General features: G+C 38.9%; 2 protein-coding genes across 2 annotated transcripts in view; both read right to left on the reverse strand.

The window, feature by feature from the left end:
- Nucleotides 1–3,731, reverse strand: part of TRHR (thyrotropin releasing hormone receptor) — a 40,087-nt gene extending 36,356 nt beyond the window's left edge. Inside the window, exons 1-2 of the mRNA XM_050801384.1 lie at nt 3,429–3,731; nt 2,007–2,883 (exon numbers count right to left, since the gene is read on the reverse strand). Coding sequence (XP_050657341.1) covers nt 2,007–2,795 — 789 coding nt within the window. The 5' untranslated portion in view covers nt 2,796–2,883; nt 3,429–3,731. The remainder of the gene's footprint in view (nt 1–2,006; nt 2,884–3,428) is intronic.
- EBAG9 (estrogen receptor binding site associated antigen 9) overlaps nt 1–26,475 on the reverse strand; it is a 1,013,262-nt gene that overhangs the window by 487,799 nt on the left and 498,988 nt on the right. The window lies entirely within an intron of this gene.

Genomic DNA, 26,475 nt, shown 5'->3' on the forward strand with positions numbered 1-26,475 from the left:
TCCCTCACAGTTGCCAAAATACATTTTTAAAATTAAGAAGGAGCCTAGTTAACACTCAGGCATTAATCACCACTCCACTTTAAGCATCTTTCAGGAGGTATTTCATGGGTCCTCACACGGATCTTGTATATTGCTACTTATCTCGTTTTATAGATGACAAAACTAAGGCTCACAGAGTTCTGCTTATCCAAGGTTATAGAGTTTGAATGGAATCCTGGCATTTAAGCCCAAGTTTGGAGCCAAAGCTTTGGCTTTTTCTTCTATCATACAGCCTCTGTAAAGACAGCTTATCGGTAACAGTTTTGAAATAAGAATGTGCATATGTAACACAATTAGCAAATTAAAACATATTAATGCTGATAGGTACTAATGACTGTAATGGAAAGAAAGGACATTAGGCAAGACAAACAAGTTTTAAAAATTTATAACAGGAATGCAAATTGGAGTCTAATGAATGAATTTACTCCCTGACCTTCCTCGCTGCTGACATTAACCCATGTTTGGTGTCTAATTGAGATGTACATATTCTTTACTTTCTTATTATATCGTCAACGTTTGTCTTGGAAGATAGTCAATAGATCTCTAAATTTCCATTAATCAAATTTTGGGTAATAAATGGCCAAATAAGCCTTAGAGTAGGTAGCACTGCTAGATCCAAGGCAAAAGAAATCTAAGAGCTGGCAATAGTTGCTTAGGTCATCTCTCCTATCATCTAGTTATCTTAAATAATAAGTACTATATAAACCAGGTATTACAGCAACATTTAAAATGCAGTATATGTTTCCTTTAAGTTATGGCTCATTATTCATTTCATGCATATCTAAAACTCTTAAATTTTTTAGCAGTTTATTTCGCTGTGTCTGGTTACAATGCATATATCAACTAGAATTTATGAAGTAACAGTGGGAATGATTCATATATATACTTTTTTACAAAGTACGCTCAGTTTCTAACTAGGTACACAGAGAGAACTATATTCCTTGCAAGAAATATGAGAAAATTCAACCCATTTAAAAGAATCAGCATGTTGATTTCAAGTTTAGCTTTCTTTTTTAACTATGAGAATAAATATTTATCATCTGTTCATTATATTTACCAAACAAGGAAAAGAAACTTAAAGCTAAGTTTATAAGTAACTTAGAAGAAGTGTATAAACATAGATAAATGTGTAAATGATATAAAAGTATTTTATTCCTATATCATTTCATAAATCATATGTACTGCAATAAAGTTTTGCACTTGGTTCACTAATGAAACCACTATTCAACTAATTATATGGGCATTCAGGTGATCTAAAAGCATAAAAGAATTTTTAGGAAAAAAACAGATTTTTTTTAAAAAATTGAGTCATTCTTTCTGAAAAATTGAGCTTGATGTTGTCTCTTTTATTAGAACATTTCCTGAGCAAAGTGCATTTTCAGCTTCTGCATGCTGGGACACTGTGCAAGGATCTGGAGGAGAGGGTGATAGAATCTTCCCCCACTAAGCCTACCACAAATAAGTCCAAGAACCTTTGCCAGGTATATGTCTCCATTGTGAGTAACTGTAGAATGGCAAAGAAAGTTTCATTTATTTTTTAACTAACCTGTTTTCAAACTGTCCTGTCAAATATTTGTTGTGCAATGAATTTTTAAGATAATTCTTTATCATGCAATAGAATTCTTTCCTACAGAAGCCAGAAATTGTCCAAATATTCTGATAACATTTCCAGAGAGGCACAAACATATTAAAGGTAAATTTCCAGAGTTTCTGTTTATATTTCTTTGTATCTTAATAGCACCTGAACTGATACCTGCTGATGTGCTATCCAATTTTCCCTATCTATTTTTAGATCTCCAGTTGCTTTAGAGATGGATTTAATATGTTAGGCAGAAGCTTACACTGTGAAACATTTGCATGATTGTATTTCGGTTTTGCCATCAGTTAAACAGGGCAAAGTTGTTCCCATCTCCAAGGAACTCTATCCCACATTTCCTCTATTGACTTGGAGTTTGGGTTTTGCTTACCTGCTTCCTTGAAGATACTGTGCTGTTGAAACATCTATTAGAGGTATTTAAATTCAAATTTGTGTTCTGATGGGTTGAGTCATTTTTCCACGTCTTAGAGTTTTCTTTAGGATCTGAAGGAATGGGATTTAGGAAAAGGATTCTAGCTATGAATCCATAGAGGACGGTAGCCAGGATCATTGGCACAACATAAAAGACACCAAAGTCCATTAGGTAAATAGGTGAGTAGTAATTCCTGGAGATCTTGTAGCCACAGGATATCACAATAGCATCTTTGTAGGTGCTAATATTGAGATCCAGCAAGAAGAACCAGAGCATACAGTAAATAGATGTGAAAGCCCAGACAAAGATGATAATCTTTTTGGCTCTGGAAAACGTGCAGAGAAACTGGGCTTTGATGGGGTGACAGATTGCTATATACCTCTCAATGGTAAAGGCTGTTATTGAACAAGAGGATGCATTAATTCCCAAATACTGGAGGTAAGTAATGCAGAGGCATCCAACATAGCCATAGACCCAGGAACCATAGATGCTGTCTGTTATGTTGGGGAGGCCTGCGGCCACCAAAACCATGAGATCAGCTACTGCCAGGCTCACCAGGTAGCAGTTTGTGGGGGTCCTCATGTGCTTGGTTCTCATGACAACCAGGACTACCATGATGTTGCCTACAATGCCCAGGCCACAAATAATGAGCACGAGTAAGATGGTGACCACCTGGTATTCTAAGGCCACCGCTGCTCGTGGCTGAAGCTGTGTTTGGTTCAGTTCACTGACTGTCTCGTTTTCCATCTTTAGTGGCTTAAAGTTTCTCAGAAACACTGACTTCTCAAAACATCTTCTTTCCAGCGCTCACCTTTATTGCAGCAGTTCCATCCCCCTGTGAAGGGTCATAGTACATATTCATTAATAGTGTTACAATTTCTGATCAAGTCCCAATCACAAATAACCCTCACTTCCACTCCTTTCACTTCCTATTTTTCTGTGGGAATAGGGCTCATGTGTACTTCTTAAAACTTCCTTTATTGCATCTCTAGTGTAGAATGGAGTAACTATTTTGACCAGCTCACATTAAGAGGGATCAGTTCCCTCTTAACAGAGAAAAATGCTTAAGAAAAGAGAAACAGTAAAAACTCCTTGTTTTGAAACAATGCCCGATTGAAAAAAAATTAAATAATATCTGCTAACTGAAAAATAAATACTAATACACCTCTTAGATGCCTGGCAAAAGTATGATGAAGAAGAAAAAGATACCAGAGGAAAAAGCCAAGAAGCTCGATAATCAAGCTTGTTACAAATTTAGCTGTTGCCTCTTTTGCTCTCAGAGGGTGAGATGTCTTTGGTATAAAATAGAAAGCCTTTGAGATGACATTTCCCCATGCCCCCTGCCCCACAGATACAAGAGAGGACAATTCCTTCTCTTACCTTATCCTCTGTAGCACTGCCTGATTTTCTGGGTAGATGAAGTGGTAATAGTTCCAAGTTTCTAATCTTTCGGAAAATCTCATCTACTCTATTTGAGAGGGAGACCACTTAGCAGTGCTCAGTCTTTAAAACTGCAGTTTCTCCAAAGCCTCACAGCGCTTTCCAACTAATGACAAACCATACAGCCGCAGCAGAAGCAGGAGCAGCAGCAGGAGCAGCAGCAGTGAGGCTGTCAAATCATAGATCGTCCCCTAATGAGAACATACACGCTCGCTCGCTCGCTCTCTCACACACAGACACACACACACACACACTCTCACAAATGCCAGTCAGTCCTCACTGACTCAGAGTCTTCTGCTCTTGGAGGATTTACTATTAAATGTGCTGATGAGACCGTCTTTAATTTGGAAAGCTGAAATCATAAGCCAGGGGTCTAGAAGCAGCTGGCCTTGTCGTTGTTGATCGTCTAAGTTCTGCAGAAACGCCAGTACCTAAGCTGCTCTGAAATACATTTACACTCCTTGTTTGATAGGACTTTGGGGTTAGCAAATCCTTCTCAGTCTAGACACGGCCCTTGAAGCTTGAAATATCTGTCTGAGCTGAAATCAACCTATTTCTCTACTATGAAAACCCTTGTACTGTTTCTCAAGTGAATCAGTACCATTGGCTTCCTCCTCTCATATTTTGTGAATGGAAAATGAGTTAAAATTGATTTCAAACCATTTCAGCTGCAATCTGCTGATGCTTATAACAATTATTTTTAAAAGGCCTCTTTGAGCTAGGAACATCAATTTAAACTGCGTAGGGTCTGTTAAGTTTTTCAACTCCTATTTCTGGACCACTTTATAGAATCTATTGGCCCTGGGTGCTTTTCCCCTTCGCCTGTCCTCTGGATTTCCAATCACATGAACCGCCTAGCAATGTTTTGTCTCAGTTTATTTCTAGGTGGAAAAATCATCTAGTAAAAATCTATACCAGTGCCATTCTGTTACCAAACCTCTGAAATGAAAATTTATAGACACATCTTTTGAAGAAAAGTACGCTTCAGCTTTATTATTTCTCTAAAGTAGCCAGTGGGCAAATCTATACTTTTTTTTTTATTTTAAAGACAGGATCTCACTCTGTCACCCAGACTGGAGCACAGTGGCATGATCACAGCTCACTGCAGCCTTGACCTCCCGGGCTCAAGTGATCCTCCCAGCTCAGCCTCCCGTGTAGCAGAGACTACAGGCACACACCACCACGCTCAGCTAATTTTTGTATTCTTTTGTAGAGATGGCGTTTTGTTATTTTGCCCAGGCTGGTCTTGAACTTCTGGGCTCCAATGACCCACCCACCTCAGCCTTCTGAAGTGCTGGGATTACAGGTGTGAGGCACTATGCCTGGTCTTAAATCTGTATTTTTTTAATGGAAGCTCGGAAAACATGCGTCTTTTCTCAAGATAACAACTGAATACATCAAATGCGAATGCTTCTCCACTTTTATTTTATTAACTGACAGTGAAAAAATACCCTTAGCTAAATTTCCTGTAAGGTATCTGGTGGATTAAGAATAGACCTGTAGGCCGGGCATGGTGACTTACGCCTGTGATCCCACCAGTATTTTGGGAGGCTGAGGTGGGTGGATCACCAGAGGTCAGGAGTTTGAGACCAAACTTGCCAACACAGCGAAACCCCGTCTCTACCAAAAATACAAAAATTAGCTGGGCTTGGTGGCACGTGCCTGTAATCCTAACTACTCGGGAGGCTGAGGCAGGAGAATTGCTTGAACTTGGGAGGCAGAGGTTGCAGTGAGCCGAGATCATGCCATTGTACTCCAGTCTGGGTGACAAGAGCAAAACTCCATCTCAAAAAATAAAAAGATAAAATAAAATAACAAAACCCTCTAGAAGGGGTCAATAGAAGAGTCTATTTTGAGTAGACGGGACCATAGGGATATCAAAAACATGCCCAAATCTGGGTAATAATGAGATGAAGGTAAAGGTGAAGTTCTGGATGATACTGAATGACTTTGACCCATTGAACCACTGAGGAATCCTTGAATATCCATTTCTCCTTCCCAATTATTTGTAGTTACAAATTAATGACGTGTGAGCCCACATTCAGCCTTCAGACATGTATTGTTTGGTCTGTACAGGGTAGGCCCAAGGGATTTAACATAGTTTATTATTTTTTACCTTTCAAAATAGAGAAATTGAATGTTAAATTGGGATTGTTATCATAAACATTTGAAAGGTCTGGCAATGAGGGGGGGCTTGCATTTCCTCACAGAAATAATCATTTATGGCTGAGTGGGTGTTGTGGTCAGGAGTTTATAGGGGTCCCTGATGCAGGACATGTGTCCTGTTCCTCACTCCACACTACCTCCAGCATCTCTCAGTCATGCATCCCTGCCCTCTGCCACCATTTGAGTTCTGATCCCTGCCTCAAACCCAAGTTCCTGAGAGAGACAGGGGAGGGCACCATCCAAATGCACATTCTTTTATCCCAAGCAGGATTTTTGTCTGAGTTCTAGTTTTCTCCTCCACCTGGTTTAGCACGCTGGACAATGGATATCCCCTATGCCTTTCTCCCTGGCCTAGACGACAGAGATTACTCTGAAAAGCTTGTCTCTTGTCTAGCCTCCTGCTTTTCAGAATGAAAAATGCTTCCTAAAATGAAGGTGTTTCCTCCTTACTGCACCCTACCCCCACCACTTCCAAACCAAAATTCTTCTCAAAAAGTCTTACTTCGTAAAGCCCATCTTCCCATCTTGTTCCCCCAAGGAGTTTAGTTAGCCTTCAGGCCTCCTAAAAACAGCTTACTTCAAGTCTTATAGTTGAGTTTTTCAAGATGAGAGGAGAGAACCCATATAAGACATACCTGTGGAATGTCTCGATTCCACCTCCACTCCAATTCTTTTCTTATTGCCATTCTTCAACACTTACAGGCAAGGCCATTATTCAGAGTCTCTTTTCTGTGTCTCTGGTTTTTTTTTTTTTTTTTTTTTTTTTTTAAAAACACATAATTATTAAGCTCCTACTATGTGTCAGGCAGTTAGTACATAAAATTTTGTTTTTACCTCCAAGTAGGTTGTGGTCTATTGGGAGCAGCAGGTTTGTAAACAGTTACAGTGAGATATGCACTAAAAATGTGCACTCACAGGGTTTGGACTATGAAGGGAAGGCATGTGTGGGTGGTCAGGGCAGTCAACTGAGGCACAGAGAGGGCTTCTGAGGCAACGTAACACCTGAGAACAGTCTTGAAGAAAAGCACAGCTTTCCTTTGAAAGGTAGGGAAAGTGAAGACATTCTGACTAGGAGTAATAGATGACAAGAGTCAGCTGTGTAAAATGGCCAGGGATTTGGGGAGACAGGAGTGTGATTTTATGACGCAGCTTTGGCCATGAGGCATTTGAGCTTGTGATGAGACAACCGTCCGATGACCACCAGGCAGGTTTTCTAATATGGCATTCTCCCTTGTGCACTGACTCAGACTGTCCTTGGTCCCGCTTCCTTCTAGCCCTAAACTTGTTCTTTCAACTCTGGAGAGGCTACGTTTCTGAGTTTACCACCCCAAACTTGCCTATTCAGTACAGTACTATCAGTCAACTTTCTTCTTCTCAATAAACTTCCAATCAACTTCATGCTTTTTGCAAAATTATATTTTCAAAGCGTGATTTCATAAGGTAGGTTTTCTATTTGTAAACTCAGATAATATCTATTAAATGCTCCCTATGTGCAAATAACTGCACAAAAATGGGAGAACATTTCTTTTTCTAAAAGGCAGGATCAGTGTTATGAATTTTGCCTTTTGCCTCAGGCTCCAAGTACTAATCCCTTACTTACATTTTTGATATTTTGTTTATTACGGATTCTTTTCCAATGATTTTGATTTTTAAAGGTATTTTAATAGTACAAATGTTATCTTGATGGCTGAGTTTTTTGGAGCTCCCAGCACTTTGTGCCGTCACTTACCTGATTCTATTCTCAGGCTTCTCATCCCTGGCTGAATTTCAGAATCAACTGGAGAGTTTTTAAAATTACAGAAATGTGGGTCCCTCTTGCAGACATTCTTATCTAATTAGCCATAAAGTGAGGCCGGAGCTTTGGTGTGTACAATGATGTTTGAGAACCACTGAGCCATGCCAATAAAATTTGGTGTCTGGAGATGGGAAATTGGTGGCGTGGGCTAATCCAGGCTGCGGGAGGGCCAGGCAGCTGAAATAAATGGGGTCTTAAGTAACCACCAACGTTCAGAAAGGTGACAGCTGTAGAAAATTTGGCAACAGAGAGCCCTGGCCTGAGACTCTGGTTCCTGTGAGAAATAACTATTCGGGTTTCTGGGTTTAGAAGTGCTGAATGTGGTGCAGTGTATTGAGTGAGTCAAGATTCAGACACAGAAACCATGGCAAAGATTTGGTCACTGGAATCAATATGTAAAGTCTTGGCAACTTCCATTGATGTTGAACCTGCAGGTGTGTAGAAGGCCAGAATTGAGGTTTGGAAACTCTACCTAGATTTCAGAGGATGTGTGGAAGTCTGAAAATCCAGGCAGAAGTCTGCTACAGGGGCAGAGCCTTCATGGAGAGCCTCTACTGCAGCAGTGCAGAGGGGAAATATGGAGTTGGAGCCCCCACACAGAGTCCCCACTGTGGCACTGCCTAGTGGAGCTGTGAGAAGAGGGCCACCGTCCTCCAGACCCCGGAATGATAGATCCACTGATAGTTTGCAGTGTGCACCCGGAAAAGCCACAGGCACTCAATGCCAGTCCATGAAGGCAGCTGCAGGGGCTGCACCCTGCAGAGTCACAGAGGTGGATCTGCCCAAGGTCTTGGGAACACACCTCTTGCATCAGCATTCCCTGGCTGTGAGGCATGGAGTCAGAGGAGATTATTTTGGAGCTTTAAGATTTAATGGCTGTCCTTCTAGATTTTCCATTTGCATGAGGCCTGCAGCCCTTTTGTTTTGGCCAATTTCTCCCATTTGGAACAAGAGCATTTACCCAATGCCTGTATCCCCATTGTATCTTGGAAGTAACTAACTTGGTTTTGATTATACAGGCTCATAGGCAGAAGGGGTTTGCCTTATCTCTGATGAGAGTTTGGACTTGGACTTTTGATTTAATGTTGGAATGAGTTAAGACTTTGGGGGACTGTTGGGAAGGAATAGTTGCATATTGAAATATGAGAAGGACATGAGATTTGGGAGGGGCCAGGCACAGAATAATATGGTTTGACTCTGTGTCTCCACCCAAATCTCATGTCGAATTCTAATCCTCATACGTCAGGGGAGGGACCTGGTGGAGATGATTGGATCATGGGGATGGATTTACCCCATGCTGTTTTCATGACAGTGAGTTCTCATGAGATCTGATGGTTTGAATGTGTGGCACTTCCCCTCTCACTCTGTCTCTCCTGCCACCTTGTGAAGAAGGTGCCTGCGTCCCTTTCACCTTCCTCCATGATTGTCAGTTTCTTGAGACCTCCCCAGCCATGTGGAACTGTGAGTCAATTCAACTTTTCTTTATAAATTACACAGTTTCAGGTAGTTCTTTTTTTATGAAGTCTTTGTCTGTTTTTTTTTTTTTTTTTTTTTTTTTTTTTGAGACGGAGTCTCACGCTGTTGCCCAGGCTGGAGTGCAGTGGCGCGATCTCGGCTCACTGCAAGCTCCGCCTCCTGGGTTCACGCCATTCTCCTGCCTCAGCCTCCTGAGTAGCTGGGAATACAGGCGCCCGCCACCGCGCCCGGCTAATTTTTTGTATTTTTAGTAGAGACGGGGTTTCACTGTGGTCTCGATCTCCTGACCTTGTGATCCGCCCGCCTCGGCCTCCCAAAGTGCTGGGATTTGTCTGTTTTTTTAACAAGTCAACACTGACCTGATAAAGTAAGTTGATAAGTCTTCCCATTTCCTATATATTTTGAAATATTTTTCATAGGATTAGTATCATTTCCTGTTTAAGTATGTGGTAGAGTTCATCAGTGAAATCATATGAACATGGAGTTCTCTTTGTTGAAAGGTTTTTAATTAGAAATGTGATTTTTATTTGGAGCTCTTCATATTATCTATGTCTTCTTAAGTAGTTTTGATTACTTTGTCTTTCAATGAATTTATCCTGTTTAGCTAATGTTATCTATTTTATTTGCATTAAGTTTTCAGAGTATTTCCCTCTTTATAATATCTGCTCAATGTATAGTGATGTTCACTCTTATTTTTTCTATTGGAAATTCATGCAATCTCCTTATTTTCATGATAACTCTAGTTATAGGTTTATTTATTTTATTGACATTTACAAATGATCAACCTTTAGTTTAATTGTTTACTATTTTCTCTATTATTATTTCTCTTCTTCTTACTTTGGCTTCAATTTGCTTCTTTTAAAAATAATTATAAAATATTTGGTTCACAAAACACACAAATATAAAATGAGGAAGACATGGTTTATTATGCATACATGTAGAAAAGGTATAAGAAATAATTATTTTAAGGGGACTGTTTTTCTTTTTAACTTTTCAGCTCAGGGGTACAAGTGGAGGTTTGTTGCACAGGTAAACTTGTGTCACAGGGGTTTGTTGCACAGATTATTTCATCACCCAGATATTAAGCCTATTACCCAATGGTTATCTTGTCTGATCCTCTCCCTCCCCTGACCACCCTCCCATTTGCTTCTTATGGTAAAAGCTTAGATCACTGATTTATAACTCTCATTTTAAAATGTAAGCATTTAGGACTATACATTTCCCTCCCAATATTACTTTAAGTTCCATTAATTTTGATATGTTGTATTTTTATTTTCATTCAGTTAAATATATTTTCCAGTTTTCCTTTTATATCATCTTTTAGTCTTTAGAAGTGTGCCATTTAACTTTCATATATTTGCAGATTTTCCATATAGGATTTTGTTATTGATTTCAACTTTAATTGTATTGTGGACAAAAGATATACTCTGCATGATGTCAATCCTTTTCCACTTATGGAGATTTATTTTATAGACTATCATATAGTCTATCTTGATGAATTCTCCATATGTTCTGCTTTGGCTGAGTAGAGCATTCTGTAATGTCGATTTGTTCAAGATGGATTGTAGGGCTAAGTATTCTATATCGCTATTGATTTTTCTGTTCACTTGTTTTATCAATTACAGAGATATTGTGCAAAAGTGTTCAAAGATAACTGTGGAGTTTCCTATTTCTTATTTTCACTTCTGTCACTTCTTGAACCACGTCCTGTGAAACTTTGTTATTCGATGTCTCCTTGATTAATTGTCCCCTTTACTATTATGAAATGTTTCTCTTTATCCCTAATATAACTTATTTTGAAGTTTATTTACCTGGTATTGGTGTAGTCACTCTAGCTTACTTATAATTAGTTTCCTCATTTGTATTCCTTTCTATCCTTTTACCTTTCTGTATATTTACTCTAAATGGGTTCTTGTAATAACATAGTTGAATATTACTTTTTTACTCAATCTTATAACATGTGACTTTCAATCAAAGTGTTTAAATCATTTTCACTTAATCTAGTTATCACTGGGGTTAGGTTTAAATCTATTATGTGGCTACTTATTTTATATTTATTTCCTCATATGCTGTATCCTTTCCTGCACAAAGCATTCCCTTCTTAAATATCTTTCTTCAATAGACAAAATAATATTGAAATCAACTTAACTTCACATTTTTAATGCTTTAGAAATATTTTATGTGAAGTATTTGTACATGTTTACCTTTTGAAGCTAGTGTTTTTCTTATTTGTTTGAACTCATTATATAAAAGATATATCCATTAAATTATCCATTCAATGTATCTGTGGTTTTACATCATTGTCTTCTTACATACAGAGCTTTTTAATATTACATAGTGTAAAATTTTAATCTTTTCTTCTATCACTACAAACCTCAAATCTTATTTCCTAATATTTCAGCAATTTCATTTTAAAATTTAATTCTTTAATTCATCTGGCATCTATTTTGATTTAAGATACAGATCTCAACTTATCTTTTACTGATATGCTTGTATTTAAAAAGATAACATTGGTAAAGGTACCATACAGTGTCAACAGAAAGACTGTTATTTTTTTAAGGTGTTAGCATACTTTGTCAACTTTTTTTTTGTTCTATTTTTATTAATATTAGCTCTAATAATGATGATCATGATCAAGAACAGCTGTTGATTATTAAGCACTTATTAAGTCTTAAGCACTGTATAAGCATTATACTTTTTTTTTTTTTTTTTTGAGACAGAGTCTCTCTCTGTCACCCAGGCTGGAGTACAGTGGTATGATCTCAGCTCACTGCAACGTTCATCTCCTGGGTTCAAATGATTCTCCTGCCTCAGCCTCCTGAGTAGCTGGGATTACAGGCATGTGCCGCCATGCCTGGCTAATTTTTTGTATTTTTAGCAGAGATGGGGTTTCACCGTGTTAGTCAGGATTGTTTCGATCTCCTGACCTTGTGATCTGTTTGTCTCAGTCTCTCAAAGTGCTGGAATTACAGGCATGAGCCACCGCACCCGGCCAGCACTATACTTTTAAGCCTGATAACCTTTTAAGCCTGACACCACAAAGGAATTATTATTGTCCATATTTCAGATAAGGAAATTGAGACATTAAGGTTAAACAATTTCTTCGACACTATATAGCTGATGAGTGGCAGAGCAGGAATTAAAAGCCACCAAAATCTGTACACTTAATTTGTTCTACTGTGTCCCAACGAGTCACACTGCAGTTCTATACATCAGATTGTTTTTTCACCCAAAAGGCTATCCAGGCCATTTGAAATTATAGTTCAGAAAACTCAAATTTGTTTTCATACAAATCTACATAAGGACCACATATAAAGAATTCAAAGCAGAAAGTAACTCTTTGTGTTTAGGGCAAACTTTCCTTAATGTATTGTGTGTGTTCTCCAGCATGTAACAGAGCACATCGCCACACAAAGAAAGTGGTTTGTGTATAGTACAAAATGTTGTATAAATGAGTGAATTGGTTTTCTGAAGTGACTGACTTAAAATACAATCCATAGAGTAGTGTGTACATGACATATACATCTCAGGCACTTAGTACAGCACTTGGCACATAATAAAAGCTTAATACATTTATGACTGTATAAACACATTTGGATCATGAAAAATAATATGATTAAACTTGCTGGGTTTTTTGGTGGTTTGGGTACGATACATCTTTACGAAGATCCCAGTGTCATATTATTGACTGTATACACTTATTCTTCTAAAACTGAGTTAATCAAATGTATAACATTAAATGTTTTCAAGCCTCAGTAAATTCGTGAACTAAACAGTAATAAAAATGTAAGAATTTGTTCACCCTAATTATGACAAATGAGGGCATTTGTAGAATTGCATTTCTAACTATTGTTCTTGTGTTTTGTTTTGTTTTGTTTTTGAGATGGAGTCTCACTCTGTTGCCCGGGCTGGAGTACAATAGCGTGATCTCGGCTCACTGCAACCTCCACTTCCTGGGTTCGAGCAATTCTCCTGCCTCAGCCTCCTGAGTAGCTGGAATTACAAGTGCCCACCACCATGCTTGGCTAATTTTTGTATTTTTAGTAGAGATGGGGTTTCACTAGGTTGGCCAGGGCTGGTCTCGAACTCCTGACCTCGTGATCTGCCCGCCTCAGCCTCCCAAAGTGCTGGGATTACAGGCATGAGCCACTGTGCCCAGCCCCGATGTTTTTGAAATTATAATTGTGATAGAAAACCTTTATAAAATATTTGTTTGAGTTGTTAAGAATTGTTGGCTTAAGTAGTATCTTAAGATAGAAAGGAGAATGCAGAATATTGAAGCTGGATATATTTTTTTGAAAGAGAAAAGGACAGTAGTTACAGATAGAAATTTAGTCACTTAATTTTTAGGTTGTTAATAGTAGTTGAATATTTGGGTTTATTGATGAGATTATTCTAGCACTGATGTGCAGAACACACCACATCTTCATGAGGAAATGTTTTCTGACAGTCTCAGAAGTGGCTCACACCCACAGAGAAGGTGGGTGGGGTGGGAACTTGTTGAGACTGCCAATGACAGGAAATGATGATTTATTTGAAGGAGGTAAGCAAGATCTGCCTAAGTCAAAAGTATAACATCTTAAGAGAATCGGAAACCACTTTAATATTGGAAATGATTAAAAAATGAAAAAGAGACATTAGTGTGGAAAACACTTCAGTTTGTAACATCATCACAGTCATTTCCTTCAAAGCAAGACAATTCTGAAATATTTTATTAGCTATTCTCATAAACTTTCCAGTCCACTGGCAAAGCCTCTGTGAAGAAGAGTGGTGGGAAATAAGAATGAGGAGATATTACAGAGTGATTTCCCACCTTCACTGTGAAGAGTCAACTGTTTGTCCATTCATGCTTGTTCAGTGCTTACTTATTGAGGGCCAATTATTTCACAGGCTTTATACCAGACACTGCAGATAGAAATGTGAATATGAACAGCACAGAGGAGTCCCCAGCCTGGCGTGGGTGACTTATACAGAGTGCCAATTATACTGCAGGGTGTCAGCTCCTGTAATTGAGGTATGTACATATTTTCAAGGGTGTATAGGGTTAAAAGTGACTAATTCCATGTGAAATGGTACAGCGTAATTTCGCAAGACCAGAGAAAAGGTCAACAGGACCAGGCCCAGGATTTAGAAAAAAATTAATGGGTTGGATAAATAGCCCCTGACCAACCAGTTGGGGTAGAGGAAAGGTACCATCAGAGAAAATTCAGAGGACACAGCAGTAGGTGCCTTGTCTTTCTCTGAGAATGTCCCATGCAGGGCCTGAGTCCTCCTTGGGCACAGAGCCCTACTGCAGAGACACATGCTAAGCCCACGGTTACTGATTCAGGCTGAGTGGTCATTGGTCAGTCCTAGAGCACTCCCTACTATCTGTGTGACTTGGTAAGTCATTTAGCTTTTCTGTACCCCAATTTCTTCCATTGTAAAGTAAATAATAATAGTAGCTATCTCATAGGGTTGTGTGATTTTTTTTCTAGGATTAAGTAGAATAATATGAATTAAAATTATTAGAACTAAACTCACACAAGGAAGGTACTGAGTGAATGTTAGCAGTTACTATAATTATAGTAGAAGAAAATAACAGTTTTCTAATTCTTCTAATTTTTGAGGCATAGCCTTCTGAAGTTGTACCTACTTCATAAATGGTTTCAAGAAGCGGCAGGGACTTTGGGAGGCTGAGGTGGGTGGATCACTACGTCAGGAGATTGAGACCATCCTGGCTAACACGGTGAAGCTCCGTCTCTACTACAAAAAATTAGCCGGGCGTGGTGGTGGACACCTGTAGTCCCAGCTATTCGGGAGGCTGAGGCAGGAGAATGGCATGAACCCGGGAGACGGAGCTTGCAGTGAGCCGAGATCGCGTCACTGCACTCCAGCCTGGGCGACAGAGAAAGACTCCGTCTCAAAAAAAAAAAAAAAAAAAAAAAAAAAAAAAAAAAAAACAGTGGCAGGGCTAACTACAGAAAGTTACATGCTCATCGTATTGCAGAGAAGTGACAGGGAAAAGACAGAATTCAAATCTATTCAATGATGAAGGGAATTAACAGGGTAACTTTTTTTTTTTTTTTTTTTTTTTTTAAAATAAGATCTCACTCTGTTGCCCAGGCTGGAATGTTGTGGTGTGATCACATCTCACTGCAGCCTTAAACTCCTGGGCTCAAGTGATCTTCCCACCTCAGCTTCCTGAGTAACTTGGATTACAGGCATGCGCCACCAGGCCCAGCTAATTTTTTACTTTGTGTAGAGACAAGGTCTTACTATGTAGCCCAGGCTAGTTTCAAACTACTGGCTTTAAGCAATTCCCCCACCTAAACCCCCCCAAAGTACTGGTATTACAGGCAGGGACATCGCACCCAGCTCCATAACTCCTTTTTTGCTCATCAAATACTTGAAATAAGTCAGGGAGATGAAAGCATCCACTCTTATTGTCTCTTTCTGACTGAAATTTTATAGTCTCTATGCCCATTCTATGACAAAATGAGTTTTTACCAAACTCTAGCAAAATGAATATACTAAGAAGGATAAGTGTTATTAATTTCAAATTGGAAATTTGATAAGAAATTGATAAGCATTGTTATTTTCAAATTGGAAGTTGACACTCAATGTTGGGTTGTAAAATCAATTTAAAGTTTTATGACAAATGCTTTTTTTTTAGATTTCAGATAATATGGGTATTATTTTATAAACTTATAGTTTCACTTATGCAAATAAGGAATAATATAATGATTGACACTGAGGTAGTGCCCAACATTGTTGTCAGAACTTTTGTATAGTAACTCAGTGAATACTCATAACAGTCCTAAGAGATAGATCTTATTACCAACTCAAACTTGCAAATGAGTAAACCAAGGGGTTAAACAACTTCCCAAGGACAAAGAGTTGGTAAATTCTAGATCCAGGGCACAAACCCAGAAGCCTGGCTCTAAAGCTATGAACTACATGGTTATAACGTAACATGTATGTCTTACTGTGGATCTGGGTCGAAAGAGTTGGAAAACCACTATGATGAAGAACACATATGCAACTCTCACCACCCCAGCATCCCTAGCAAAGTGCACTACTTTTGGAGACCTTCAACGTCCTGGATGATCACAGCCAGCTTCAGCATTCAGGCTACCTCTGAATTTTAGCAAAATGATTTAGTCCATTTAAGAATGAAAGAATAATGTCAATGTATGTGAAAGAACAAAATATCAAAGTCTTCAAGGGCATGCCTTTAGGAAAGAGATTGGTGAACTGCTAGAACGTGCCCACAATAAAAAATTAGTATCATTCACAAAACATTATTTGAAATAATGAACATTTACCGTGCACCTACTTGTTCTTTATTGTTGTTGTTTGGGATGGAGTCTTGCTCTGTCGCCCAGGCTGGAGTGCAGTGACATGATCTCGGCTCACTGCAACCTCCACCTCCCAGGTTCAAGAGATTCTCCTGCCTCAGCCTCCCGAGTAGCTGGGGCTACAGGCGCCCGCCACCACACCCGGCTAATTTTTTGTATTTTTAGTAGAGACGGGGTTGCACCATGTTAGCCAGGATGATCTCGATCTCCTGACCTCATGATCCACCCACATTGGCTTCCCAAAGTGCTGGAATTACGGGCGTGAGCCACTGTGCCTGGCCGCACCTACGTATTCTAAGTATTATGGGGAGCAATCGTAAATAAAATTGAGTCCTTTGTTCTCAAGTAGTTTATAGTCTAATGGGAGAGAGAAACAAACACAAAATAAGAGTCACAATATAACCTTGTAAATTCAGTGACAGAAATCTGAAGAAATGCAGCGAGGTCTTCAGTTGTACATGAGTAGCCACCAACTCAGTTTGGAAGATCTAAAAAGCTCCTGGAAGAGCCAGTCCTTGACTTGAATCTTGAAAGTAGAAAGAAGAGTGAGATTTTTTTTCAGGCTGTGGAAGGAATGTGTGCAATGAAGTAAAGGAGTGGGAGGGCAGGGCATGTTTATGCAACTATGGATTTATTCCAACTTAGCCCCTACTGCCATATTTCCTAGTAATGAGAATGACTTTGCAAATAAACATTCCCTATTTTTCTATAACATCCTAATAACTGAAGAAATACTGAACCCTGCCAAAACAACTGTTTTCTCCTAGACTCTATTGAGTATGTATAATGGAATACTATTGTAGTTCAAAAGAAAATGTGTACCATATTATGCCTGTTCCTAATAGATTCTGCTGAATTAGCTTACCTAAAGTGTTAGTGTACTTCAAAGATCAAAACACTTTCTACTGATTAATTCACTGCCTTTCAAGGGTGATGCCATAGGCAGCAGCTTTAAACTTGTCTCACTTGTCTCGATTATATAACATTGAGTGTTCACTGCTTCTCCAGGACAGAACAAGCCATGAGAATGTCTTCTCCTGTTCTAGACACATGTTTTTAACCATGTGTTTCAATAAGCAGTGCTAGCTTTTGGCAACCCAGAGTTCAGTAGAATGCATAGTGATCCAGCATCATCTTTTGAAACAATTGGCTCCATGCTTGGAAGAATAGGGAGTCAGGGTGGTATATGTAATGGAAATGAAATACTTGGAGGCTCCATAAAAACGTCACTCTCCCATAAATCAGCTGGGTGAACCTGGACATGTACTTCAATTCTTACAGCCTCAGTTTCCTCATCTATAAAATGAGGTTGTTCGATTTTTAAATGTTTGATTTTGCGGGCATCTTAGACTCTTCTTGAGAACCAAAAGAAAAAGCCATCAAAGGTTCAGATAGCTCACAGTCATGCTACACTGTATCTCCTATTTAATTATTTTGAAGGAACCAGAATGGAAGCCAGTTTCTTCTCTTGATAGACTTAGCTATATTCTGGGTCAAGAATGTGAAGTTAGACCCTCTGGTGTTGCCCCTGGGATGTCATCATATCTGTAAAACTGCACTACCTACGTTACTGGCAGCCTACAAGGCTGCTCTATTTGACTTCTCCTTTGCTGCTTTACCTCCATCATGGAAAAACCTTTTGTATAGAAGACTTAATGCCGCTAGCTAGTAGAGAGTCTGTGGAGGTTAAGAGCTGCACAAAGGAACAGAGAGAAAAACCCACATGATGTCAAAGAATCAAGCTCTTGTGGACCTTTCAATCCACTGTACATATTCAGATGAGTCCCCTTGAGAGCGCAGGGTAATAGTTCCTCTTTGGAGATAATCATATTTACCCATTTGCTTCCTGTTCTTATGGAATGCATATTAATTCAAGAGAAAACCAGAGCTTTACCAGTTTAATGATGTATATTTTACAGTCTTTTCATAGAGTTCACATCTTTGATTGGTTACCCACTTAACTGTGGTTAAGGAAATGCTGAGTCAGTCTCCTGTGCTGTTGCTATAGTGATTTCTGGGCGATAAAAGTCATGCATGAAGTATTCAGCTGAATTTTTTATCAAACTAATGTTTAAATTAAATGTGGACTTAATTTATGTATTAAAATATTTAAAATACAGCCATCCGGGAAGCTGAAGCACTACTTTCCCAATTACCTTTTCCTTTTCCTTGTTGATTGCTGTTTTATGTACACAGGTGTCTTCAGCAAGAGTGACTCACTTGCATTTTCTTATTCTCAGATGAGAATTGCTGAGCTACAGCGAAGGTAGTTAAGTGACTGGATCAGCTAAAGAGACTGCCTTCTCTGGGCAAGAGCTTAACCTTTTATTCTTTGATGAGAGAAATCTAATTAGAGTAAAATTTTGGATGCTTATGCCTCCTTTCCACCTTGAACAATGGCCTGAGTATTTTTTCAAGTCACAATAACTGTAGTTGGGAGATTTGGCTTTCTAATTCAATTTTGCATGGAATGTCCTCATTCATCTTTGCTAGTGTATCATAGTTATATTCCTCTCCATATGTTTCAAGACAAAATAAGCCAACTTATGAGGAGTGGGTCAGAAATTTGTTGTCCCACATTCTCTCACAAGAGCAAAGATAGGAAAATGAGATAGATGGAAGTAGGTGGAATAGAAGGTTCAACCGGACAGCAGTGGAAGGACAGATCATCACTTGGGTACTACGTATTTGAAATATCCTCCTCAGCCCCTTGCTCAGTATTGCACAAACAAGGCCTCAGAAAACTTTTCCTGTGATGATCCAAAGAAGAAATACTGTTGGTTTTGCAGGCCCTCCACCTGTTGTAACTACTCAGTTCTGCCACTGTAGCACAGAAGCACTCATAGACAGCGTGTTCCAATGAAACTTTATGTATTAACAATGAAATGTGAAACTTACATGATTTTCATGTATCACAAAATATTCTTCTGTTTATTTTCCCCCCCAACCAGTAATGTAAAAACTATTCTTAATTCATGGGTCACTGGAATAAGAGGCAGTGAACTGATTTGGTCAGCCTGTTGCTGTTTGCAATCCTCTGGCATAGAATGTTAGAAGGGTGGATTTCAGCTGGGCACGGTAGTTCACACTTTTAATCTCAGCAAGATGGGAGGCAGAAGGATTGTTGGAGGTCAGGAGTTTGAGACCAACCTAGGAAACATTTCAAGACCCCGTATCTACAAAACATTAAAAAAATTAGCCAGACGTAGTGGCATATGCCTGTAGTCTCAGCTACTAAGGAGACTGAGGCAAGAGGACTGCTTGAGCCTAGGAGATTGAGGCTGCAGTGAGCTATGATTGTGTCACTGCTCTCTAGCCTTAGCAACAGAGAAAGACCCTGTCTCGAAAGAAAAAAAAAAAAAAGGAGGGGGTGGTATCTATGGTATCTGGAGTCAGATTGTCTCTCGTTTAATCCCAGACTTTTCCTTTCTACCTGTTTTACTGTGGACAATTAATTTACCTGTGTCTTGGTTTCCTCATGTATACAATGAAGTTGATAATAGTACCTACTCAGAGTTTTTGGAAATTAAATAAGGGAATATATCAGCTGAACAGAATTGTTCTTAACATGGTGTGCTCACTAATAGGCGTAATTATTACCCACAGAGTGCCTCTGTTGACTGTAGAAGATGCTTGATCACCCTGGGACTAACTGAGATAGCAAGATTTGACGTTCATGGAAAGAGCTAATGTAACTTAGAGTGAGGATATAATCACCCTTCCCTTCTTCTGCAGGCACCAAAGTAATGCAAGCTTTCTTTCACCCATCTGCCCCAACCGCCTGTTCCTGGCCGCCATCTATGGCGCACTTAAGACGAATGCTTCCCTGTGGAAACGGCTGCTTGTGCTCTGCGTGCCGGCACCTTCTGCCACAAAAAAATTTAATCATTTTTATTTTCTTTCCACTGCAATTTCTGAATGTTGACACGGTGATTTCAGAACTAGTCTCATCATTTTCAGATCTTATGATGGCCATTTTTTATACTTCATAAATCCAGACAGGCAAAATTTTGTTGAACATTATGCAGCTGTTGGGAAGCAGAGAACTGCCCTCTCAGTGCTGTTGATGAAAATACAAAGTTTTTTTTTTTTTTTTTTTTTTTTTTATGATGCTTGTTGTTTTCTCTCCTCATTTAACTGCTCCCATTTATTTCTGGCTCCTGCTCCTTCAGGGAAGTTTGTAGCTGAGGAATATTTTTGAAGAGGGAAGTGTGGAGGATGTAGGATAGGAATGTTCTATTTGTGAAGCATTTTGAAAATTATCTAGAGTTTTTTCTATGATGATTTACTTTCTTTTTTGTACATGATTGATTTAAAATCTTTCAAGTCTGTTTTCCCAAGAGAGGCCAAATCAAATGGATTTTTTCTTTAGAGATACCAGCCACAAAAAGAAAGCATGCACCAAAATATTATCTCCACTTTAGGCCACACATACATGTATTTGGAGAATTTCATAGTGGAGACCACTAACCATACTTTGTATTGCTGCTTGAAAGTTTTGTCATTTTCTGAGATTAGTTATTTTCATAGGGTTGTGATTCCTATGAAAACTTTTTTAGATGTGTGATTCCCTACTAAGTTGTATTATAATTCATTTTTTAACACTTATTTATTCATTCAAAGCATAAAAACATGACTTTGGGAGTCAATTCTAATCCTGGCCCCATCACTTACTAGTTTTGTGGTTTGGGGTAAGTTTAAACTCTCTTTGCTCAGTTTCCTCCTTTGAAAGAAATAAGAGGGTAATAATTGCACCCACCTCATACAAATATTGTGAAGAATAAAAGTGATAACAGACATAGCACTCCTAGAATTGCGCCTAGCACAGAGTAAGCATTTAGTAAATGTTACCTCTTTTCATTCATTTATTCATTTAGCCTTGACTTCGTGTGTCTCATAATGCTCAGGCATTGGCCCTTTTTATTTACTAGCTGTGTGACCTTGGGCAAGTTGCTCAACCTCCCTGAAACTCAAGCTTCTCATCTGTAACATGAGGATAATAAGAACTTACCTAATGGTGTTGGTGTGAGGAGAAAATGTGCTAATACATTTAAAGCATTTACATCAAGGACTGACACATAGTAATTGTTCAGTAAGTGTTAGCCATTATTATGTTTGTAATTTGCCAAGGCCCTGTAGTAAGTTCTGGGTTTCAGGGAACAGCTGCTGTCATTGTCCACTCACAAACTGGTAAATGAGATCATTAAGCCAGAGTGCGATCATTGTGATGACAGAGGTATGTACAGATAGTCCTTCGTTGAAGGTAACAAAAATAAGGCCTTGTCTCTTGGTCTCTGTAGACAAAATTTAAACATTCTACTGTCGTAAACTTACGGAGATAATTGAATGTGAAAAAAATTAATGTAGACACAAATTCTACACCCTTCACAAAAATTAACTCAAAATGGAACACAGACTTAGATGTAAAATGCAAATGTGTAAAATCTAGAAGATAACATAGGAAAAAATCTAGATGACCTTAGGTTTGGTGATGATGTTTTAGTTGCAGCATCAAAGGCACAATCCATGAAAGAGTTGACAACCTGAGCTTCATTAAAATTAAAAGTTTCTGTGCTGCAAGAGTCACTGTCAAGAGTATGAAAAGACAAGCCACAGACAGGGAGGAAATATTTGCAAAATACATACCTGATAAAAGAATGTGGTCCATAAGAGGCTGGGCACAGTGGTTCACACCTGTAATCCCAGCACTTTGGGAGGCCTAGAAGGGGGGCGGATCACCTGAGGTCAGGAGTTCAAGACCAGCCTGGACAACATGGCGAAAGCCTGTCTCTACTAAAAATACAAAAATTAGCCATGCAGAGTGCACACACCTGTAATGCCAGCTACTCGGGGGGGATGAGGGATGAGAATTGCTTGAAGTCAGGAGGCAGAGGCTGCAGTGAGCTGAGATCGCACCACTGCACTCTAGCCTGAGTGACAGAGTGAGACTCCATCTCAAAAAAAAAAAAAAAAAAAATTGTCCATAATATACAAAGAATTCTTAAAACTAAACAATAAGAACACAAACAACCCAATTAAAAACGGGCTCCAAAAAAAGACCTGAATGGACACTTCCCCAACAAAAGATATACAGATGGTAAATAAGCATATGTAAAGATGTTCCACATCATACATCATCTGGGAAATGCAAATGAAAACAACAGTGAGATGCCACTATCTACACTAACTACCTGTTAAAATGTCCAAAGTCCAGAACACTGACAACATCAAATGCTCACGAGGGTGTGGCACAACAGGAACTCTTATTCACTGTGGGTGGGAATGTAAAATGACATAGCTACTTTGGAAAACAGTTTGACAGTTTCTTATAAAACTAAACATCCTCTTACCATACGATCCAGAAATCATGCTCCTTGGTATTTACCCAAAGGAACTAAAAACTTACGTTCCCCAAAATCTGCATGCAGATATTTATAGTAGCTTTATTTATAATTGTCAAAATTTGGAAGCAACCAAGATTTCTTTCAGTAGGTGCATGAATAAATAAATGGTGGTACATTCAGACAATAGAATAATAGTCTGTGTTGAAAATAAATGAGCTACAAAGCTATGAAACGCCATAAAGAAAACTTAAATGCATATTATTAAGTGAAAGAAGCCAACCTGAAAAGATTATATACTATATGATTCCAACCGTATGACATTCTGGAAAAGGCAAGCCTAGACAGTAGAAAGGTCAGCGATTCCCAGAGTTCGGGAGGTGGGAGGGGTAAATAGATGGAGCACAGATGATTTTTAAGGCAGTGAAACTATTCTATGTGCTACTACAGTGGTGGATACGCATCATTATACATTTGTGCAAATTTGTAACATGCATATCACCAAGAGTAAATCCTAATGTAAAACTATGGACTCTGGATAATAATGGTGTGCCAATGTAGGTTTATCAATTGTAACAGATGTTCCACTCCGGGGAGGGGGGATGTTGATAATAGAGGAGGCTGTGCATGTGACGGTGCAAGACCTATGTGGAATATCTCTGGACTGGCCTCACAGTTTTGCTGTGGACCTAAAATCTCTTTAAAAATAAAATTCCCTATTAAAAAGCCCCATATATGTAATTATTGCATTTTCTAATCCTTGATACAAGAATCAACTGTTGATTATTAAGAGAATATTTCCCAAAGTGTTTTTATCAAAAACACAAAGTCCTGGCCGGATGCGGTGGCTCACGCCTGTAATCCCAACACTTTGGGAGGTCAAGACTGGAAGATGGCTTGAGCCCAGGAGTTTGAGACCATCCTGGGCAACATAGTGAGACCCTGTCACTACAAAAAGTAAAAAAATTAGTTGGGCATGGTGGCATGCATCTGTAGTCCTAGCTAATCAGGAGGCTGAGGCGGAAGGATTGCTTAAGCCCAGGAGGTTGAGGCTCCAGGGAACTGTGATCGCCCCACTGCACTCCAGCCTGGCTGACAGAATGAGACTTTGCCTTAAAAAAAAAAAAAAAAAAAAATCAAAACATAAATCCTGCTAATCTCAAGTGATAAGGATTACAGATTTATTTACTGCACAGCACCTCATACTCTTTTAAGATAGTAAAGTGTATTGGGTATCTCTTGGCAGGGATAGAGCTTGAGAATTTCTCAGGTTTATTTGATCATGGTACTCCCTCTTTCTCTCCCCTCCCACTTTTTTTTGCTCTCTCTCTCTCTCTCTGTGTGTGTATGTGTGTGTGTGTGTGTGTTATTCTTTGCCTTTGTCCAGTAGAACTGATCTTGGAAAACGATGCTCAATGCTTTATCTTTTTATACTCTCATCTAACACTCATGTAAGTCTGCTACATTGCCTCTTAGCAACATCCCTGCTGGTGTTCTAAAGGTCAAAATATAATATCGTGCCAGACACAAACATGTTCTTCCTATTTTCTAGACCTTAAAGGAGTACTAGAGATTTTCTTTTGAACTGCCTACAGTGAGTTAATCATGAACATCTTAAAATATTTTTTAAAGGAAATCTTTCTCAAACCATCAGATTAACACTTTGAAATTGAAAAAAAAGAGCAAATAATGAGAAAAAATGTGATAGTTGAAATCCATTGCAAATACATACTTCCCAACAGTCTTTCATCTCAGATTTGAAAGAATCCTGTTTTGTGCATTAATAAAGATTTCCCCTCTGTCTGCTTCAAGCTCACTTTCAGGTAATGCTTGTACAATGTTCACAACCAGAAAGATATGTTCATAACCATAACTATTCATGTTGTATAGGCAAGGATATGTTGCCTGAAAGCAAATGTATCTTTTTGAAGAATGAATGAAATGGCAATGGCCAAGGTCAGCTACCAGAACATGCTACCCATGGCCATGAGTTGTAAAGTGCTTACACAGATCATCAGGAGTCCACGTGGAAATTTTTTCAAATCCAGGTCTACCTAGGAATTCGAACAAAAAAACACTTTTGATCTAAACTGTTGTTTTTATAGCCACCCCCCAAAAAGTGCATTCACATATTCCTGCAAAACCTCAAATGCAAATTAACATTTCTAAAGCACGTGAACAGTTTCATGGCAAGACCCATGCGACGCTGGCAGGCATGCCTAGTCACTCTTCTGTCCTGAGGGATTTATCTAAACCAGGGCTTCATAACTAAAGCAGATGGCAGGCCTATTTGTACGTGGCGGTTTGGGGATAATCATTCAGTTCTTAATAGAGAATAAAGATGGATTTAATAACCTTAGTAAAGCCTGTAATTAAATGAGTTAAAGGTCTTTAAAACTATCCAATAACTGATTCTATTTTTCTAATTTGTTCCCTCAAACTAAATTTGACCTGTCAGGTTGACACAGCTCCATGTACATTGAATTATTGAAGAAAGGCAGCAAAATCATTCCAGAGCATAGAGCTTGGGTTGCACAGTCTTGAAGGAAAGAAAAGAGGAACTAGAGACTGCCCCTTAATATTTCAGTTACTTTTAATTTGTCTTCAAAGCAGCAGTGTGAGTTTAGAAATGCCCTGTTCTGCTCTTTCTTTACATTATTGGGAACTTGCGATTTTAAAAATATTTAAGACGATGAATTATAAAGGTGCTCCACTTTTCTTTTAACAGCACATACTTGGTTGTTCAGACTTAATTGCTTAAGACTATTTTGTGAGAAAAAATCAGAAGTTTAGCATTTGTATATATTTGTTCACCAATACCATATTTCTCTTCTTGTCACTCCCAGGGACCTTAACCTGACAGCTAAAAAAACTTTAACCCTACCTGAAACCTAAGCCCTACCTCAGACCCTATGCTGTAGGGCTATTCTTAGTATCTCATTTTGCAGAAGAGGAAACTGAGGCAAGCGGGTGGTAAGAAATTCCCCCAGCATTGCCCAGTTAGCATGGAGCAGAGCTGGGATTTGAACTTGCATGCTTTGTCCTTGGAGCCTCTACTCTTGGTCTTGATGCTTGGGGTCTCCTGGATGCCTACAGTATAGAAGAGACTCATTCCGAAATCCCTCCAACTCCTTTAGCCATTTATTTCTCATTGACCAAGCATGAGGGGAAAAAGGAAGCACACATGTTGAGTGCCAAAAAATGCCGCAGTCTCAGTGGAATTCTAAAAGATGAGCTCCCAAATGTTTTGAACCATGGTAACCACCTTAGCTGTGTCTTTTTCCCTCATAGCTATTTTGTAGTGTTCATTAGGGTGCATAGATGCCACTACATTTGTAAGATGTTAGCCCCATTACATTGTGGTCACATGCTCTATATAGTAATCAACATGGCTAAGTGACAAGCTAATGTCAACCAACTAATTTTCTTTTTTTAATGCTAAGGAAGGAAGTAAAAGCAAAGATGGAGCACTGTATTGGTTTCATTAAGATTATGCTTCTAGGAAAATGTTGTGATGGTAGAATGAATAATTATCTTTAATATCCACAGATGAATAATGGGTAGTTCAGGCTCACATGCTGTGATATAAAACATAGTAGCTCTGTGGTCAAAGTAAATTCTACATAGCTCCCTCTATTTCTGTAGGTCCCCAGGATTCCTGTCAAGTTTCTTTTCTTAGGGATCTTTCCTTCTTTTAACTGCAGAAATGCCTTCAGATAAATGAATGAACCCTTGTTTGGCCCCTGCACTCTCCACAATCTGGTTCAAATTATGATTGTTTCTTGTGGATTGCAATGTGCCAGCCTTGGCCCTATTGAAGCTCCTCTTTGAATGAATCTCTAGTTCATGTGGTTGCTACTCTCAGCTAA

Source organism: Macaca thibetana, chromosome 8, assembly GCF_024542745.1.
Source record: "Macaca thibetana thibetana isolate TM-01 chromosome 8, ASM2454274v1, whole genome shotgun sequence".
Classification (NCBI taxonomy): domain Eukaryota; kingdom Metazoa; phylum Chordata; class Mammalia; order Primates; family Cercopithecidae; genus Macaca; species Macaca thibetana.